The sequence below is a fragment of the Musca domestica genome, unplaced genomic scaffold, assembly GCF_030504385.1.
Source record: "Musca domestica strain aabys unplaced genomic scaffold, Musca_domestica.polishedcontigs.V.1.1 5, whole genome shotgun sequence".
In the NCBI taxonomy this organism is placed as follows: domain Eukaryota; kingdom Metazoa; phylum Arthropoda; class Insecta; order Diptera; family Muscidae; genus Musca; species Musca domestica.
Genome location: NW_026712346.1, coordinates 5,408,549 through 5,428,705, shown reverse-complemented (window position 1 = coordinate 5,428,705; position 20,157 = coordinate 5,408,549). Strand labels below are relative to the sequence as shown.

The window sequence follows — 20,157 nt, the reverse complement described above, 5'->3', positions numbered from 1 at the left end:
TTGGACAATGCTAAACTCATAGAAAATGCTAAACTCATAATTTCAAAAAGCTAAAAAATGCTAAATGAAAATTTTGCAGCTAAATACAAAAATTAATGTTAATTTAGCTCCAAAAATGCTAAAATGGCCACACTGCCCAGCACTCAAGAAAATTCATTAGCCTGATTAGAGTAACAAATTTCAAGGATCTAGAGAAGAATGACATCTCGCTCTAATAAAGAGTTTAAATATTGGATGCAATTTGTTGACAATTACACGCCGAAAACGTAGAATGCGAAGATCTCCGTAACCGCAAGCTATAGAGGACGTATTGAAACAAAGCAAATTGAAACAGCAGAATATGAGAGATAAGAAACTGACACAAACCAGGGAAATGGCTGTCAACGAATAAAATATATTACATTAATTAGTTAGAACCTAAGATTGAAAGGTCCATCAAACACACTAAATGCGAATATTGCCCTTAGTACTATGGGTCAAAGATATTCTGAAGTTGCAAAACGAAACACAATTTTACAATTAAATACATCGAATTGACAACATGAAAATTACAAAATCTTACAAAATCTTATCCAAACTGGATGCTATTGAATCATTTAACAAAGTATTAGATGTCCGTTTAAATATATTAGAAAAAAACTTTTTGTACGCTAAATTAACTGTAATATTCTAAAAATTAGGTAGTGGAATGCCTTATGCCTGCTCCGTCATAAGGAAGAACTCGATTTATTTTAGAGGAAGAACGAGTTGATGTAAGCCTTGTAAGTGAAACGCACTTTGTTAAACTTATATCCATGTACGCTAAAAACTATGATATATATCACACCATCTACCCCAGCAATAACGCTCGGTAGCAGCTCTAAAATTATAGGAAAATCTCTTGGCCATTGGATGGAAAATGAAATTTGTTTCGATCAGTTTCAAGCAACTACAATTACTATAAATGTAAATAGAAACTATCTGTCACATCGGCATATAGTCCACCAAGACATAAAATAAAATGCGATCAGTACATGCAACAAATGGGATACCTAAAACATAGATTCGTTATGCGTGGAGATTACAATGCAAAATATACGCATTGGGGATCAATATTAACAACGACAAAAGGAAATGAATTATTAAACGCAATTAATCAAAAAGGGATGCCAAGTAGCTTCAACTGACACAAGGAAAACTCCGGATCTCATTGAGTTCCTTATAACATGGAATGTTGATATAAACAAGATTTCAGTGGAGGATGGATATGTTTTAAGCTCTGGCCACTCTCCCATATATTTAATATACGACTATCAAACTAGATAATAAAAAAAATAAATAAATCAGTCCAAATCACGCCTATTGAAGCACAAATGGCAGTATTTTCGTACGTAATTATCTGAAAAATCTAACCTATGACATGGCACAAACATTCGCTGAATATGTACAATGACTTTTCTCCAGTAATCCCAGTAACCAAATTGTCAGCACAGAAGACTGCAAAAAAGACAATCCAAATATATTAATCCTATGGAAGAAAATGGAAAAAACTTTTGCAGACGACACCATCCTCATGGCGACAGGACAGGATATAGCCGAGTCTGTAAGCAAACTCCAAGCAGCTCTGAACAGTGTTTATTAATGGAACGTAAAGCGGGTTTTTAAACTTAATAACAATAAATCTATTCACTTTGATAACTCATTAAAACCTATAAATTATATACCGAAATATCTTTGGATACTAAACTCATTTGGAGAGTACATATAAGAAAAAAGAGCGACTTTGCACATTCGAAACCGTGATTTACAGCAAGACTTAAAATTAATACTGTCAAATATTAAAGCAACAAACTTATTGCAAGTATCAAATCATCCTAGAAGACTTTCACGTAAAAAGCCCTTTGATTTGCTCCGACTTGAGAACTGAAAAACCAAATAGCTTTTCTACATCCACTTAATTAACATTATTGAGCTAAATTATTTTTTTTTTTTTTTGTTATAAATAAGCTACTAGTTTATCACTACTAGACTAGACCTTTTTATTGTTTCTGGCTTAAATAAATGATAAAAAAGGGTTCAAAATTGGAGCCACCTATCGCATTTCGATCGAAAGATAGCATGATTACAAGAGACGGACAGACCGACATCGCTAAAACGACTTAGAATTTTACGCTGATTAAAAATACATGTACTTGTAGGGACGAATATGAGTATTTCGAGTAGTTACAAACGGAATGACGGAAATAGTAAAAAATACGTTTATATGTTTTTCGTCCATTTCACTTTTAAAATAATGTCATATAATCATGACCGGTGCCGCATTTATTTGTTTTTTATTTTTATTTACCGACATATTTAAAGAGTTTTGTTGGGTTTTAACACAATTCCCAGCTGTTTATAATTTTAATTGGCGTAATATGCCCATAAAGAAAACAAGTCCACATTCTATGTTTTTGCCCATCAACGGTCCTGAACAAATCAGAAATATTTTCCTGAGAATATTTTATATCTTTCTTGGTGTTGAACCATCGCCTCTGCATTATTCACTTCTTTTTCTCAAAGCCGTATTGGAATTGTGAATTTAATTCAATTTCATAATTCAGCATAGAATTAAGTAAACAATAGGTGTGTCTGGTTACTTTCCCTGCAGAAATGTTGCAAGGAAATTGCGAAAAGTAAACAGACGGTATTCCTGCACAAGCTTGCAACTAATCAGCTGATTTGTCAAAACAAACCAATTTGTTCCCCATTTAAAAGAATTAAACGAAAGGAACCACCACCAATTTCACAAGTTTTATAAATAAAAAGGAAATTGGCAATAAAATAAAATATGAGCAATAAAAGGAAGATAGATTTGATGTGTTCCGCGGAATCCTTTAAACCTGTTGCTAATGGCATTTGTCTAAAAATGTTGGAAATAGTCTTTTATTTTCTTATTACATATTAATATTTATGTTTTTCACATTTTGTAAAGTTGTTCTCCAAAAACATTTAGTCTTGTTAATTCCAAAACAATATTTTCAAATTAAAAGCACAAAAAGAAATAAGTAAACAATAGAAAACATCTGATTAAATGTCGATGAATGAGAAGAATAAGAGTTGCAAGAGATTGCAGGAAGAAATTTTTCCAGCAAGAATTTGCAAACTCTCACTGAAAGAACTGTCAAAATTTCTCTCCCCAACCGCTCTCTTTTGCAGAACTTTTGGGTTAACAGACGACTTCCAGTAACAATTTGTAACAATTGTTACAAACTTTAGGGTAACCAGACACACCTAATATTTTATACCATATAGTGTTTGTTTACTTAATTTTATGCTGAATTATGATATACGATTAAATTCTCGATTCCTTACACCCAATCCATAAATAAATCCCGTATTTGTTAGATGTATCGATTTAAATTCCAAAGTACCCGGATTTGAGAATTTGCATTAGCTGAGTCTTCTCGAAAGTTACCGCAATTATGTAGATTTTAAAATGCTAATTTTTCTGTTTTGATGGAACTTTAATAAAACAACAAATTCATAATTTGCGGTAACTTTATTTATTGATATACACAACAGGTTTAACAACAACTATTAACAGTAAATCTTAATAACGGCGGATATTTGGTATGCATATTATATATATCGCCTTATAGTATCGCCAAACAATTTAACGAACTGATTCAACTACAACAACTTAAGGAGAGAAAGGAACAGTGACACACAATGAAGATCGCCTTTCGAAGCATTCGCCACTAAGCGTGGGATTCATTTATAAGGATAGTTTTGTGTCGGTAGAATTTGTATCGTTATTTGCTTTTATGCATAAAATAAAAGAAATTATAAATACAAATTACCATTAGAAGCAATCATGTGCAGAGCATATATACTATTATTAAAATATGTAGTTATATATGGCTTGTTGAATTTCCAAGTATACTTACAGACACATGTTGGTAGTTCCTTTGGGGTCCATGAGCCATCTGATTGACAAGTGCGCTCATGTTTTCCAACTAATTCATATCCAGTGCCGCAATTGTATGTTATTTTGCAGCCGAAAGTATAACATTCTCCTGAATGCCATCCATTTGCTGGATCCGGTGGTTGGCCACATGAACGAGCTGTAACAGTTTAAACTATTATGTACGATTGAGTATTTTCATATGTATTTAATTGTATTTTACGTTCACACTGAATGTCTGGGCCATACCAGCTAGCCTGACCATCGATGGCCAAGCATTTGGCCCTGGGGAATCCATTAGTGACATATCCATTGTGGCAGTGATACTGTACAGTGGAGTCTAGATCGAAAGTTTCTTGATCTGGAAGAGCCGAGTTACGGGCATGTTCGATTTTAGGCGGCTTGAGGCAATATACTGCAGATAATTTTAAAAATATCAAAGATCGATTTTGTATTAATAAGTAGTTAGATATAATTTACTGTTTTGCTTGCATGCAGGTTCAGCTCCAGCCCAATTTCCATCGGCTTGACATAAACGACTTTGTAGTCCCACAACGTGGTAACCATGAGGACATGAATATGAAGCTCGTTGTCCAAAATGTCTTCCTGTTAATGTGACTTGGCCCAATGAAGGCTGCGCAAGTTCAGGACACTCGCGGTCTGCAAATATAAAGTAATTAATGTTTATTGTTGTTTTATTGAAATTTAACTACAATAGATAGCTAAGGGAACATAAATCCTATCAATCAAACAGAAAATGTATCCCTATTTAAATTAGATAACTAAAAAATTAGTTTATAAAGAATGACGAAATGTCCAGAATATGATGTAGTTTCTGTAATAAATGAAATACTAATAAATACCTCTTGGAAGTATTACTATAAATTATGTACGTTGTCTTGCCTTATAATTTTTTCATAAAAATAATTATAATGCATTGAAGTTAATTGTTAAAGTAAAATGTTTATGTTGTTGCAAAATAGTTAGGCTTAATCCCATTATTGTTGTTTTTTTTTTTCTAAAAACAACGTTTGTTTATAAGTGGAGAACGATGGTAATGTGTACCAGGGGGTAAGGCAGGGAATACCTAGGTTTCGGAAAGAGTGGCAAATTCTCACCAGTACCCTTGTTCCCAATAATGGGATTAAGCCCGACCATTTTGCTACAACAAAATACTAGGGTATCCCGATCAAAGAAGCCAACACTATTCTAAAATGTTTATGGAATTGCAATAAAGATATTTTGGACTTCACAATTTCCCTCGCGGAAGCATTTGTTGCCACCAATTTTTTGACATTGTTATTGTTTTGGTGGTAGTGTAAATGTTGAAACTGGTTGAGATTTGGGCCGCGGACCTCATTGTTCTTACTTGAGTAAGAAAGTAAATAGAGCATGGATCACTTAAGCACACATTTAATAAAACAGTTCACTATATTGATTACAAGCGTACAAAAGAATTTTGGTGAGAATTTCCCAGAAAAAAATTTATTCGAGGTGGAATTCAAGCTTGATAGTGTGATTCCTTTATATTTGGCTGGAAAAACCACAAGTGGCTATTGTTAGAGCACTCCAACATTTAAATGTGAATAAATCTTTTGTGTCTCGTACCATAGCTCGTTACCGGGATAGTGGTAGCGTAGCCCGACGTCAAGGAAGTGGACGGAAGAAAACAGCAACATCAGCAATATCATCTTGATCGAAACCCACGTCGCAGTGGCCGAAAAATGGTTCGTGAGCTGAACATATCGCAATATTCCATACGGCAAATATTAAAAAATGAGCTCGGGGTAAAGCCATTGAAATTCAAAAAAGTGAAAGAACTTACACAGCAACAGAAAGAAAATAGACTCAAAAGAGCTAATGAGTTGCTTCGCTTAGCCGAAAATGGTGAACTCAAACGCCGGCCATGGTGATGGTGTGGGCCGCCATAACAGCCGATGGTCGCTCCCTGCTCGTATTAATCCACAGTGACATATATTATATTATCGCGAAAATATTCTGGAGGGTGTATTAAAGCCTTGGGCACGCAAACGTTTTGGCCACAGTCCTTGGACATTCCAACAGGACTCAGCATCATCGCACTCAGCACGTGCCACCCAAGCATGCGGTACCTCGCTTCATTTCCAGCGCACATTTTTTTTAATTGTTTAATTTATTGAATCTTTCATATATTTTAATGAAAATAACAATAAGGTTTCATATCTTATATAATAATATTTTTTATAGGGAGGTTGTCAATACAATCACACTATATTTTTTTCATGCTTTAATTATTAATTATTGTTAATTTTTTATACCCTCCACCATACTATGAAGGGTATATTAACTTTGTCATTCTGTTTGTAACTCCTCGAAATACTCATGTCAGACCCAAAAAAGTATATATATTCTTGATCAGCGTAAAATTTTAAATCGATTTAGCCATGTCCGTCTGTCTGTTGTAATCACGCTATCTTTCGAACTAATTGAGATAGAAGGCTAAAATTTTGCACACGTGTTTATTTTTCCAGTAGGCAAGTTAAGTTCGTAAATGGGCCATGTAGGTCCACGTTTTCATATAGCCCCCATACATAAGAACATCCCGATATTCGGTATTTTCATGATTTTAGCGACATTATTCACCGGAATTGTTTCAACTTTGGTATTTGCAGTTCGAAATAGATACTACAGCCTATGACAGAAAGTGATCTGTGCAGGTCCACGTCTTCGTATAGCCCCCATATAACGGTACCTCCCGATATTCGGTATTTTGATGATTTTAGCGACATTATTCACCGGAATTGTTTCAAATTTATATTTGAGATTCGTAATGGATACTACAGCCTATGACAAAAAATTGTCTGTGCAGGTCCACGTCTTCGTATAGCCGCCATATAACGGTACCTCCCAAAATTCGGTATTTTGATGATTTTAGCGTCATTATTTAACGGAATTGTTTCAAATTACGTATCGTAATGGAAACTACAGTTTGTGACAGAAAATTGTCTATGCAGGTACAGGTCTTCGTATAGGTCCCATATATCAGTACCTCCTTATATTCGGTAGGTGCAATACCCTCCGAAATCTTTTGAGATGTCGTATTTGACGTTCGTAGTCGATGCTATAGCCTGTGACAGAAAATTGTCTATGCTGGCCTAGGTCTTCGCACAGCTCCGATGCAACGGTACCTCCCTTTGAAAATACGATACGATATTTTGATGACTTTACATTATTATTCATTACATTACATTATTCACCGTTTATTTCAAGTTTCGAATTTGAATAGGGTAGTGGCTTATGACAAACAAGGCCTATGTAGGTAAACATCGTATAGACCACAATATAACGGCTATATTCGATATTTTTAAATTTTAACAGAATTTTTTATGGACTTTAGTCTTATCGATTTTCTTCCCGTTTAGCATAACAGTGGGCGATGAAAACAACGTTCAATTGGCCAGACAAGAGCTGAAAATAATGAGAGAGTAAGACAAAACATAAACTATGTGATAGGAAGAGTGTCACGTCTACGCAGTCTATCGTTTCCTCCGAGTAGTAGGTGTTGGCGGGCCAAGCTATTTGGGTGCTCGGATAGTTTGCTTAAGTACTTTCGGCAAAGCTTCTTTATTTCTTCTTCAACGGTAAGTATATTTAAGTCCTTGTGGATGTTTGCGTTTCTTATGTACCATGGTGCACCTGTAATAGATCTAAGAATATTCGATTGTTTACTTTGTACCTAGAGGCACTAGCTGTGCCCCAGAGCTGTATGCCAATCCATATTGGCTTTATTACAGTCTTATATAATAGAACTTTGTATTCTAATTTAATAGAAAAAAGTATACCAACCAATTAACCACTCAAGGTTGGCCTTTTTATTTTAATTTGCGTGATTTTTGCATCGATGTGTTGCTTCCATGTAAGACTTCGGTCCAGGTGCTGAGAGATATTTTACTGTGTCTTTCTGTGGAACTTGGGTATTAAAGATTTTTTTGAGAAGATCTACATGGTTTTGTAGTTCTTTCGACGCTATCGTAGGATCCTTGTGTATGCTAATGAAAGCAGTATCATCAGCAAACGTTGAGGTGAGAGTTTCATTGGTTGTGGGCATATCGGCAGTAAATAACACATACAGAATTGGTCCTAAGATACAACCCTGTGGGACACCGGCCAATATTTTTCTCGAATTTGATAGTACGCCTTCGATTTAACAACAAATGTGCGATTTGACAAATAACTGCAAAAAAGTTTATGAGTGTTTTTAGGTAGAGTTTCACAAATTTTGTATAGAATTCCAAGATGCCAGACTCTGTCAAACGCTTGGGAAATGTCTATAAATTACGCGGAGCAATATTCCTTCCTTTCGAATGCCATTCTAATGTTTGTGACTATGCGGTGTACTTGCTCAATAGTACATTGGTTCATATGGAAGCCGAATTGGTGGTCGGGGATAATATTGCTACTTGTAAAATGGGGAGTTAACTTTCTTAGTAATGTTGTTTCGAACAGCTTTTTTAGAGTATATATAGAAGACTGATGGGTCTATACGATTTGATCTGCGTTGGATCTTTTCCAGGTTTTGGAATCCTTACTATTTCAGATTCTTTCCATACAGACGGGAAGTACCCTACTCGAAGAATGCTGTAAATATAAATAACAATAGTTTAACGGCCGGTGTTGGTAATTTCTTGAACATGTTTGGAGAAATCCAATCTTTACCCGGGGATTTTTTTAGTTTCGTCGAGGCTATAGAACTTTCGATTTCTTTTAGAGAATATCGTATTGGATTCGGAACAATATCGTCAATTAGAGGTTAAACAACTGTCGATGGTCCGGGATTTGGGGTAAATACAAATTAAAGGTGTTTGGCAATTGCGTTTACTTTTTCTTGCCCAAGTCCCATTTTCTACCCGATATCTGGTATTTTTATGATGTTAGCCACATTTTCCAATGGAATGGTCTGAAAATCCGCACGAGTTCTTGTCAGTAATTTATTCATTGAAAGGTGCACGATATCATATAGCCCACATATAATAGTACCCCCCTATACTCGGTATTTTGATGATTTTAGCCACATTTTTCAACGGAATTGTCTGAAATTCTACACAAGGGGTTCTTTGTAAACACTTTACCACCTAACAGAGAGTTCTCTGTATAGGCCTATGATATCGTATATCCCCCATATAACGGTACCCTCCGATATTCGGTTTTTGATGATTTTAACCACATTTTTAAACGGAATTGTCTTAAATTCTATACAAGAAATATTTGTGAGTACTTTATCCCTAGACATAGATTTGTCTATATAGGTCCACAATATCGTTTATCCCCCCATATATCGGAACCTTCCGAGATGTGTTATTTATTTGTTAGTGTGATAATGTTAATTATTTATTTTTATTTATTTGTATATATTTTTTTTTTTTTTTTTTGAAAAATTTCAAATTCGTTTCAAATGGTTGAAATGTTTTTTTTTTTTTTTAACAAGCATGAAAGAAAATTAATTAATTTCAATTGCAATATGTTTTTTTCTTTTTTTTTTTTGTCAAATTGTATGCCTTAATTAAATCGTTTTTGTAAACAGAATCAAAGCGTATTTTTTAACGTTAGTACACAAGTCCCTCATATTATTGATTTATTTGAAATTTTTAAAAAGATGAGTCCTGCCTTAAAGATTTTGATATATCAATTTAAAGCAACTTGACTGAAAAATGCGGTTAAAACCTTGAATAACCTGATATCGGTCGGTGATGCTATATTTTGAAAATTTATATACCCCAATCCTACGAAAGATGTAGGAAAGCAATTAAGTTGAGCTGGTCGAAACTACCAAAAATACACCTTACTTTTTATATTCTATGAACTTTAGATTATTAATTATTCATCTTTACCTAAGTTTTCCCTATCCATTGCTGTTAATTATTTTAATAACTTTTTTTCAGCAAAAAATAAAAATAAAAAAAATAGACTGGTTAAATATATTTGAGGGTACTGAAGAACCCTACAAAAGGTTAAAAAAAAATAAAAAGAACTCTCAAGAAAAATATTCAAGAATTAGAAATCTATGTGGCGGGCCTTAAACAAAATTTTCAAACGAAAGTTTAAGATGGAAATTCTCCTGAGTAAAATATTTTTTGAATTTTCCGGACTAACCCTTTTGTTAGACTATAGCAAGAGGGATTACATTGCATCGTGTTGCAACAATGTAGTGCGCAGCGCGCCTTCGTCGTCAACATACGAGTCGTCGGAGTATGGAACTCCAACGCAGTCTCCTGAACAGCAACCCTTGCCGCAGCATCTTATGCCACATGTGGCTGTTCTAGATCCGAATTGTGCACGAGCATGTCCCCACCCTAACAATTTCAAGTTGCAACCGGAACATAAGTCTGTGGTTTCTAATAGAAAATCTAATGCATTTCAAAGCTGACATATGACAGTCAATGAAATGATTTCAACAGATCTTTGTAGGTATTAAAATTCCTTAAACAACAAAGATGGCCTAAATAAAAGATTATTCTCTTCAGAAAAGAAAAACAAATATGCGGAATGAATATCCGCAACGCAATTAGGTAATCTCAATTTTAACACGCAAACTAATTTCTCCAAAACCTTTTGAATTTCTAATCGCGCAGTGTGACACACGAAATACGACTAGGGGTTAAATTACAGCTAAACAAATATCACAATAACTTAACATATTCTAATTCGAATAGATATGCAGCCTCGTCATAAAAAAATATTTGTCCATTCATTCATTCAATAAAAATAATTTTATTTTTTATTTATAAACATACTTTTTTATAATAGATCCTACAAAGTATATAAGTTAACACTATAATTTATATGCATACTATTATGCGTACATATAAACATACAAAAATACAAAAAAAGCTGTTCCTGCAAGGCATTTATTTCACAACAGCTGGTCTTTTGTTTCCCTTCTCCTAAATAAATTATACCCGAAACTCCAATTTCTCTCTTTCTCTCTCTATTTCTCTTGGTCAAATAAACGTATGTTTCTTCACAGTTCGATCAAAGAATTTCGTGGCGAATACAGTATTTTTTGCTTACCTGCACAATCAATTGCACGACATCTTGTGCAGCAATGCCCAAAATGCAGGTAGCTTCATTGCATTTATCTGCACAATGAAGCAGGTATCTTTAATTTTACTTACGTGCACAAAAAGTGCAGTTATCTTTAATTTTCTATTCGTGCACAACAAAGCAGCAGCATAACCATCTTTTAGTGTGGGAGAGGAAGCGAGAATATAAGCTCTTTTTTGAGTTTGCAAAAAATTTTCTTGTGCAGATAAATACAACTTTTGTAACCAAATTAAAAAAAAAATTACCAAATTTTCGAGGCAGGAATGTCCAATGTGCAGCTATCGATTGGGCACTTAAATACAATTCAAATAAAAGGATTCAGAAAAAAATGGCATAAAAATTTTTTTTTTGGTCTGCAAAGGCCAATGCGCAGCTAATGTTGATGCAGGTAAATAGAAACCACTGTATATGTTTAACAAATCTGAACATATGTCAAACACGTTTTCCCATAGCACTATTTGACACTGTTTGACCAAACAAAATCTGTCAAATATTTGACTCTAATGTGAACATCGAATCAACTCTGTATGAATTTCACATTTGTTCAGACAAATATGGGAAAACAAAGAAAAGAATTATAAAGCCTCCGGCAAGGAAATCTTACACTTTATACAGGAATATTATGATGAAGTTGAGAAGAAACTAATCTTATTGACTAGCAAGATATTGATGACCTAGACAAAACAATTGCCGCTTCACTTAATGAAAAATATAGAATGGATGCACTTCGAATATGCATATCAGGTACGAAGAAGGAATTAAGTAATGTACTGTTCTCGGCTCGGCCAACTGAACTACTTTCCGCATTAGCATTAGCTCAGGAAGTAGAATCTAATAGGGAGAGGTATCTATTTGCGTCTATTTTCACCAGATCTAGCGACATAACGATAAGGGAAACTTAAGGAATGATCAAGCGACAACTGGATCTTCCTCGGCTGAACCTCATGTGAAGAAAAATCCTCATTTCACGAAAGGGCGTAGGTATGACAACAAAAAGTCACATTCACAGAGTCAAGTTGAACCTATGGACGTTGATGATTCTGCTCGTTTTAGATAATCGACAAAATAGAGGAATCATTAGTGTGACGTTCCATCTCCAAGTTGTCAAGGATCAAAGAGACCAAATAGTGGTATAGCAAGATTTACTGGGATGAAGCACCAGACCAGAATCTTCTGACCAACAATGATTAAAAGTCAGACCAAGACTATCAAACTCTTGCAGACAATATGACCAGATACATTTTTTAGAAAGGACTGTAGCGGGGAGGAGAATAAAACTCTTAATAGACACGGGGCCTTCTAAAAATTACATTAAACCTATAAAAGGTTTTAAACGTGTGGTTCCCGTAGATAATCAGTCCATAGTGAAATCAATTCACGGTTTCACTACGATTAACAAAAAATGTGTCGTTAACATATTCGACGCCAATATCATTTTCTTTATTTTTCCATCACTGCCAACATTCGACGGGATAATTTGTTGGACTTTAACAATAAAGAAATAAAAACTAATTCCGGAATAGAAAAACTTCAAATGTAAATTTCACAAAAATCGAGGCCATTCCGGTACCTCAATTGATATCGAAGAAATTTAAGGAAATGATGCAAAATTTGTTGGGAGTTTTTGCGAACCCCGACGAGGCACTTCTAAGCTCTACCCATACACAATGGGTGTGGCGGATTTTGTAAATTCTGAAATAAAGGAAATGCTAAAAAATGGAATCATAAGGCATTCTAGGTCTCCATACAATAATCCTATCTAGGTTGTTGATAAGAAGGAAGAAGATGAGCAAGGAAACATTAAAAAACGTCCCGTCATTGACTTCAGAAAACTGAATAGTATAACAGTCGATGATAAATATCCGATTCCAGAGGTGAGAGTAGTACTAGCAAATCTTGGCAAAGCAAGGTACTTTACAACTTTCGATCTCAAATCAGGATTTCATCAGATTAATCTCTCACAGAACAAGATAGGAGAAAACTTCATTTTCGGTGGTAAACGGGAAATATTAATTTTGTAGACTGTAGACAGATGTTTTATTAAGGACTTTGCTTCAATAGCAAAACCTCTGTATGACATTTTAAAAGGGGAGAATGGGAAGGTTATAGCCTCTTAATCAAGGAAAATTAAAAATAATTTGGCAGGAAATCAACTCCAAGCTTTCCAAAAGTTGAAAGAAATACTTGCCTCCGAAGATGTCTTACTGTTATACTCTGACTTTAAAAAGCCATTTGATTTGACAACAGACGCTTCGGCATTAGGACTAGGGGCAGTGTTGTCTTAAGGTGGTAGGCCTATAACAATGATTTCCAGATCATTGGCCAAAAGGAAGCTAAATTATGCGACTAATGAGCATGAATTATTAGCTATTGTTTGGGCTCCAGGAAAATTGAGAAATTACCTTTATGGTGTTTGAAACTTGAACATCTTTACGGACTACCAACCCCTTACTTTTGCGGTCTCAGACAAAAACCCAAACGCCAAGATCAAATGTTGGATGGCATTCGTTGATGAACATAACGCCCAATTTTCTACAAACCTGGATAAGAATATTATGTGGCAGAAGTAAATTCACACCACGCCGTGAACCCAGACTTTCAGATCTTACATGCATTGGAAGATTATATCTCGTTACATGTAGCGACAGTACACAGTGAGATATCTTTGACTCATACGATTGACGCAACTGACAGACCCGTCAACTATTTCAAGAATCAGATTATATTCCACGAGCCGAACTTTCTTCAAACCAGAAAGTTTATTATTTATTCGGAAAAAGTCCGTCATATGATTGGCTTCACTGACAAGAACACTCTAGTCAATGATGTAAAGTCAGTAGTCAGTCCAAATGTTGTAAACGCCATCCATTGCGATCTACCTACACTTGCGTGCATCCAGCACGAATTGGAAAGTCTTTTTCAATTAACAAAATTTTGGCATTGCAAGAATATGGTTCAAGATATTTTTGATAAAAATGAACAAAGAGAGATAGTTGTTACTGAACATAATCGTGCTCATAGAGTAGCACAGGGAAATGTTAAACAAATTCTCTCAGACTATTACTTCCCAAACATGGTTAGGATAGCAAAGGAAGTTGTGGCAAACTGTAGAGTATGCGCCAAAGCCAAATACATTAGACATCCCGGGAAACAGGAGATCGGTTCAATACCGTTACCTTCCTATGTTGGTGAGATGCTGCATATCAATATATTTTCCATAGATAGAAAATAGTTTCTAACGTGTGTGGGTAAATTTTCAAAGTTTGATATAGTACAGATTATACCTTCACGAACCATAGCTGACCTCAAAGGTCCAATATTAAAATTGATGAATATAGTTCCTCATACGAAGAATATCTACTGCGATAATGAACCTTTATTAAAGTCTGAGACAATAGGATCCCTATTACGAGACCAATTTGGTGCCAATATGTAGGACATCCAACTTCATAGTACTTTCAATGGACAAGTTGAACGCTTTCACAGTACCCTTTCAGAGATCTCAAGATGCCTCAAATTAGACATAATTCATTTTTCATCGGAAGATGGTAAAGAGAATGTTTAAGAAAGCACCTCTCGACAGAACAGACCATTTAATATTGGAGACAGAGTGATGGTATGGAACAATAAACCAACTCCCCTAAGTTTTGAGGAGATTGTTGAAGCAGATCTAGGAACAACAGTTCCTTACTACCCTTTTTGAATAAATTACTTCTTTCAGCTGATTTTGAGAAAGATACCATCCATCCGGCCAACGACAGCAACACAGATGGACTATTACAACAGTAAATACATTCCGATACAATGCGGATAAGAGACCTTTTAACAATATTAGAAGTTCACCACAGACATGCAAGGACCATCAATGTGATAGGAACAACTCTTAAAATAATTGCTGGAACGCCTGACTTTGATGACTTCGAGGGACTAAAATTTAAACAATAAAAAATGACAAACGCTATGAACGGACAAATATCAATAAACACAAAAATTCATGACAAAATCAATAAATTGACAGAAACAGTCAACAAAATTATTTCAAATCCTAAACAAACCGGCACGGATCACTTGTATGAGACCCTACTTTCCAGAAATCGAATAATAATTAGCGAAATCGAGTCATTAATATTGTCAGTCACCTTGGCAAAGATAGGAATAATTAACCCCATGCTTTTAGACACTGAAGAGTTGAAGTTAGACAGTAGCTATTACATTTTATTATAAAGTAATCTAAGCCTAGTTTAGAATGTAAGAAAATCATTATTTTCCCTGTTCAACACAATGGAACAACACTACACCTCGCTGACAACAATATTGCAGATTGCGGAACACAAACGTTGGCAATTTGAAATAGTAGCGCTGCTCTAACATCATCATTTTGTCAAGAACTATCGGAAGCAACATGCTCTCGACAGCTTTATTCATTCGTCCAAGCCCATTGCAACACACGACCCAGTCACCTTGAACCTTTGGTAATTATTGATGACGGTGTCATTATTCTTAACGAGAATACAGCGGTAATCAACAAAACCCAGGGTTCTAAAACCACAGTTTGCGGCATATTTCTAATTACCTTTGAGGATGAAGTTACCATTAATGGAACCATTTACAGAAATCATAAAGGTATTATAATGAAAAAACCTGCGACAGCCTCAATAGCGATTCAAAATATCACAGGTCATCATGACATACGAAGTCTTCCTTATCTGCAAAGGTTAGACATAGAAAACCTACAGCGTATCAATGACGTAAAGGCAAAGACTGTGATGGCCCCGCAATTGCCCATCACAACTTCAATATTAATTTTTGGGTTTTTCATTGTTCTAAAATTGCGCCAGAAACAAGTGGTACAGAACGTCGATATTGAAGCTGTCATCGAGAGCTACAAGAGGTCCAAGGACGCCCCTCACTTAAGTGTGGGAGGAGTTAACACAGTCTCCGTCGTCTCACCCTAATATCCCAGACGGAATGGTTGTTTACGAATATGCAACAGAATGCAATGCAATACTCCACGCGAGTAGCAACAGCAGCATTCTGACTTCCAACATAATTAAACTCAACACCACACACGAGGCGCAGTGTCAGCGGTTGCTATGATACATTTAGTGTTTATTTAATGTCTTTTTAGATAAAGCTATTCAGTTTACAAATAAACTCGAATCAACCAAACGTACTTTCGCATTACGTATATATCACGTATATATATACATATATATAAATATATATAAATTCTTTTTAACTGTAAGGTTCATACATTCGGAAAGTACTCCTTGAGACCTTTCATTTGTGCTCAGCCTCGACAACTCTTCATTTTTAAATATTTTATTCTGGGATGGTCACTGGTATTCTGTAAGCATCATAGATGATTATAGCCACTTCGAATTCATATATCTACTCAAAAAAAAAATCATATGCATTTTACAAATTTGTCGAATTTGAAGCAATGGCTACGGCAATGCATAATACATTGATATCAGCAGTAATTGTAGACCGAGGTACAGAAAATCTTTCAAACAAAGAAAAGGAATATTTTTAGAAAAAAATAATTCAGCTTAAACACCCAGTCTCTTATACCTTACAGAAAACGGGGTTTGCTGAAAGATTTAACCGAACTTTGTTTAAAAAAGTAAGGTCTATGCTTATAAAATCTGGTTCTTCGAAAGAATTATTCTGACAAAAAGACTCCTGCCGAATTGTGGTACAAGTTAGAGCCTAACACTTCAAAACTAAGAGTTTTTGGATGTAATGCATTTGTATGTCCGTCAATATAAATTAAATTTTAATTAGCAAAGACACAAACCAACGTGATTTTTTTTATCCTGTTCACAAAGGGTTAATAATGAGAGACAGAGAGAGAGGGAGGTAGTAGACCAGAGAAGAATTAATGGTAAATTAGGTTGTATTAGTTTTGATCAAATTTCAAAATTTTTAATACAAATTTCAAATCTACAGTGAAATCGCTAAATAAAAACATAATTAAAATTTACGTTGAAAAAGTTTGAAACCCTTAACTCTACATTTAAACTCAGAATAAAATATTTAAAAATGAAGCACAAATGAGACTGATCACAAATGAAAGAGTACTTTCCGAATGTATGTACATACCATTTTTCAATTTTGTTCTCTAATTACCCGCTGGCAATGAAAATTCCATTTAACTCAATTTCACCAGTCCTATACTAGATATAAGCCGGACTAGTACCAAATGTGTCCCCAAGTAATGCAAAGGTAACCAATTGACACCTTTTCGTCCCCAAGTAATGCAAAGAAGCGACAGTTGTGCATAAATAAAAACCACCACGAAAAAACCAAACGAACATTTGAATGATATCTCTACGAACAAGAACCACTTATAGTTTTTTTTAGATTACCAATAAAAAAACAATGCACCGTTATTCTTGAGGAATGCAAGTGCGTTTTGTTTGGAAAAAACATTCTTATTCTGATCGTTGTGAAGTGAAGTATCATTTTTCTGTGCAAATAAGTTATAAAGTGTTGAAAATAACAAATAAAAAGGTAAGAATGAGTAGTATAAGTAATAATAGTAATAAAATAATAATAAAAGTAATTCAAGGTAAAATTATAGCATTCTTCTCAGAATTGTTACAAATTATTAATTTGTTTGTTTTCTCTATAGGTCAAATCAAAATTTTAGCTGATGCTTTAGCTGAGTTGAAGATGATGGTGCTACGATCTCAAAGTGATGAGATACCATTATCGAATAGGTTCCCCATCACTTATGAAAAATATTGAGAATCAATACATATATGTAAGTATTTTTTAAATGTATTACTGAACAAACATAGATTATATACAATTTTTGTTAATTTTTAGGTAAAGAATATAGCATCAATTATAAAAGGAGAGGAAATATCGAAATGTTTAAAAATGTTATCGGTTTAAATATTACTACGAGTATAATATTGAGGGAAACCATGGAAAAAAGTTTGAAGTCCCTAAGTAATATATACAGCGTTATTTTAGGTAAGGTGTATATAAACATTATTTTTATATTCTACATTTTCATACATTAAACATTATTTTTTGCACATTCAATACCAGTTACAGAATATTCGGACACCCCTGAAACACAACTGCGAAAAGCAATACAAGTGCTTTTATAAATATTAAATTTAATTTATTTTTGTTCAAGTTTTATAGAGTAAGGTATATTTGTATTCACTTGTTTGCAATAAAAAAATTAATTAAAACTAAAAATTAGAATTTCACTAACAATAATTGGTACTGAACTAGTTCATGGGAAACCAGTTTAAAATTGGTCTGCTTATGCTAGATAAGGGATAGTCAAATGACACTAGTACATAACTGTATACATAGAACTAGTTAAAAGGTAGTCTGCTGACACTAGTCTGTGGCTGTGTACTTGGAACTTGGTAAGGGTTAGTCTTTTGTCACTGGTATATGACTGTAAACCTGGAACTAGTAAAGTACCATCTACAGGTAATGCAAAGGGAGCCAATTGGTTACCTCGTATGACATCCCCATGTTAAACTTTACAGTTGTTTGCACTGTGAGGGGTCTTAAGTGGAACTAGTTACTGTAACTCTGAGAATCGACGAGTTTCCGATGCCGAACTAGTTCATGTTGCTAGCGGGTAATAAAACTTTTATAAAAAATAAATAACCAGCTCTACAAGAATGTTATAACGCAAAACAATAGAGGTAGACTCCTTTCCTAAATCAAAAGTGGCAACACTTTTCCATGGAACTCAAATTTAAAACTTAAATATTTACGTATAACAAGTATTTTCGTCGTTCTCTGCCTCGTAAAAATAATTAAAATAAATATATTGTCATAGCTTAAACATAAAAAATATTTTAAACCCTTGATGCTTAGGAAGAAGGTTTCTTTAGCACTGTTAGTTCTTGTGTAGTCCTCGAATGATATTTTATTTTAAGTTCGTCTTTAATTATCAGAACCCGAGTTGACAAATGTTGTCAAGGTATATGGATATAATAAAATTATCAGAAATAAAGTAAAAGCTGGCAACCCTGCTCGCATAGAAATGTATTTTCTGCCTGTCGTCAAACTAAGTGTTAAATACTTTACTAAACATTTTTCAGTAATTTCCAAAAGTGTTAAATTTTCGTGAAATAAGTGATTTTATACCGTTTTTACTAAATTTAATATTGAGCGCATAATCCTTGCTGTTTATGTTCTTTTCTTGTCGTTATTTACAACTCAGCGTTGTTTATGATGTTTGTGGCTGATTACTTTCTGCTGTTCTGTACATATTAAATTGGCTTTCCTTAGCATACTTTTAGGCAGTAACTGTCAATTTATTACTACACTGTTTCCCTTTGTATTTCTCATTAACGTGGATTGCTCAAATATAATTTTAGATGGATCTCTCTTTGTAACTGGGACAAATTTGATCCGTTTAGACTCACCTGCTGTGGCTCAGCCACACAATACTGCCATATCTTTTGGCTCGGACATCCTACCCTCTATTGATTATAGAACTATAGAAAATGCTTCTAAAATAACTTCAGTCGAAATTCAATCTTAGTGCTCGCAATTACTGATAACTCCTCCAGTACAATTGCTAATAAGCAAACGTTATTGTTAAAACATACATAAATATTTTTTTTATTGTTCTATAAACATACTTTAGATTTAATTACCAAAACAAACAATAAATACAAAAATCAAGCACCTACATATTTATAAGTTTTAAACTGCTTATACAGCATTATTATATCACATATTTGGACTATTTTATTGTTACAGTTAATTTTCTTTATTTTAGTTCATTGGCCATTGGTTCATTCGCCCTTGCAATGTTTTTAAATTTCTTTGACACATTTATTTATTTTGCTTACATAGCATTTAATGTCTACTAGTAACCGACCTACATTACAATTAATTTATATCAGCATTTATCAATAGCATTTTTTAATTAATTATGTTAAGAAATTATGTATATAAAGACAGCCAGAAATAAAGAAAAGTCAGTCGTCTTTTGTAGTGACTAAACTAAGAGTTTTAATTACTATCTAGGCGGCTTCCTTCAAGTTCATGTGCTTGCAAGGAAATTAATTTGGATACTTAGTGTCAGTTCAAATTTATGTGTTTGATTTGAATCGCACTAGATCCTACTATCAAAACATTTTTTGGTGACCCCGACGTGA

The 20,157-nt window shown here is 34.2% G+C and overlaps 1 protein-coding gene across 1 annotated transcript in view; it reads right to left on the bottom strand.

Moving 5' to 3' along the window:
- Positions 1–3,505: 3,505 nt before the first annotated feature.
- Positions 3,506–20,157, bottom strand: part of LOC101899269 (protein lev-9) — a 126,329-nt gene continuing 109,677 nt past the window's right edge. Inside the window, exons 3-6 of the mRNA XM_059128066.1 lie at positions 4,406–4,585; positions 4,149–4,340; positions 3,909–4,085; positions 3,506–3,780 (exon numbers count right to left, since the gene is read on the bottom strand). Of these exons, the coding sequence (XP_058984049.1) occupies positions 3,737–3,780; positions 3,909–4,085; positions 4,149–4,340; positions 4,406–4,585 (593 nt within the window). The 3' untranslated portion in view covers positions 3,506–3,736. The remainder of the gene's footprint in view (positions 3,781–3,908; positions 4,086–4,148; positions 4,341–4,405; positions 4,586–20,157) is intronic.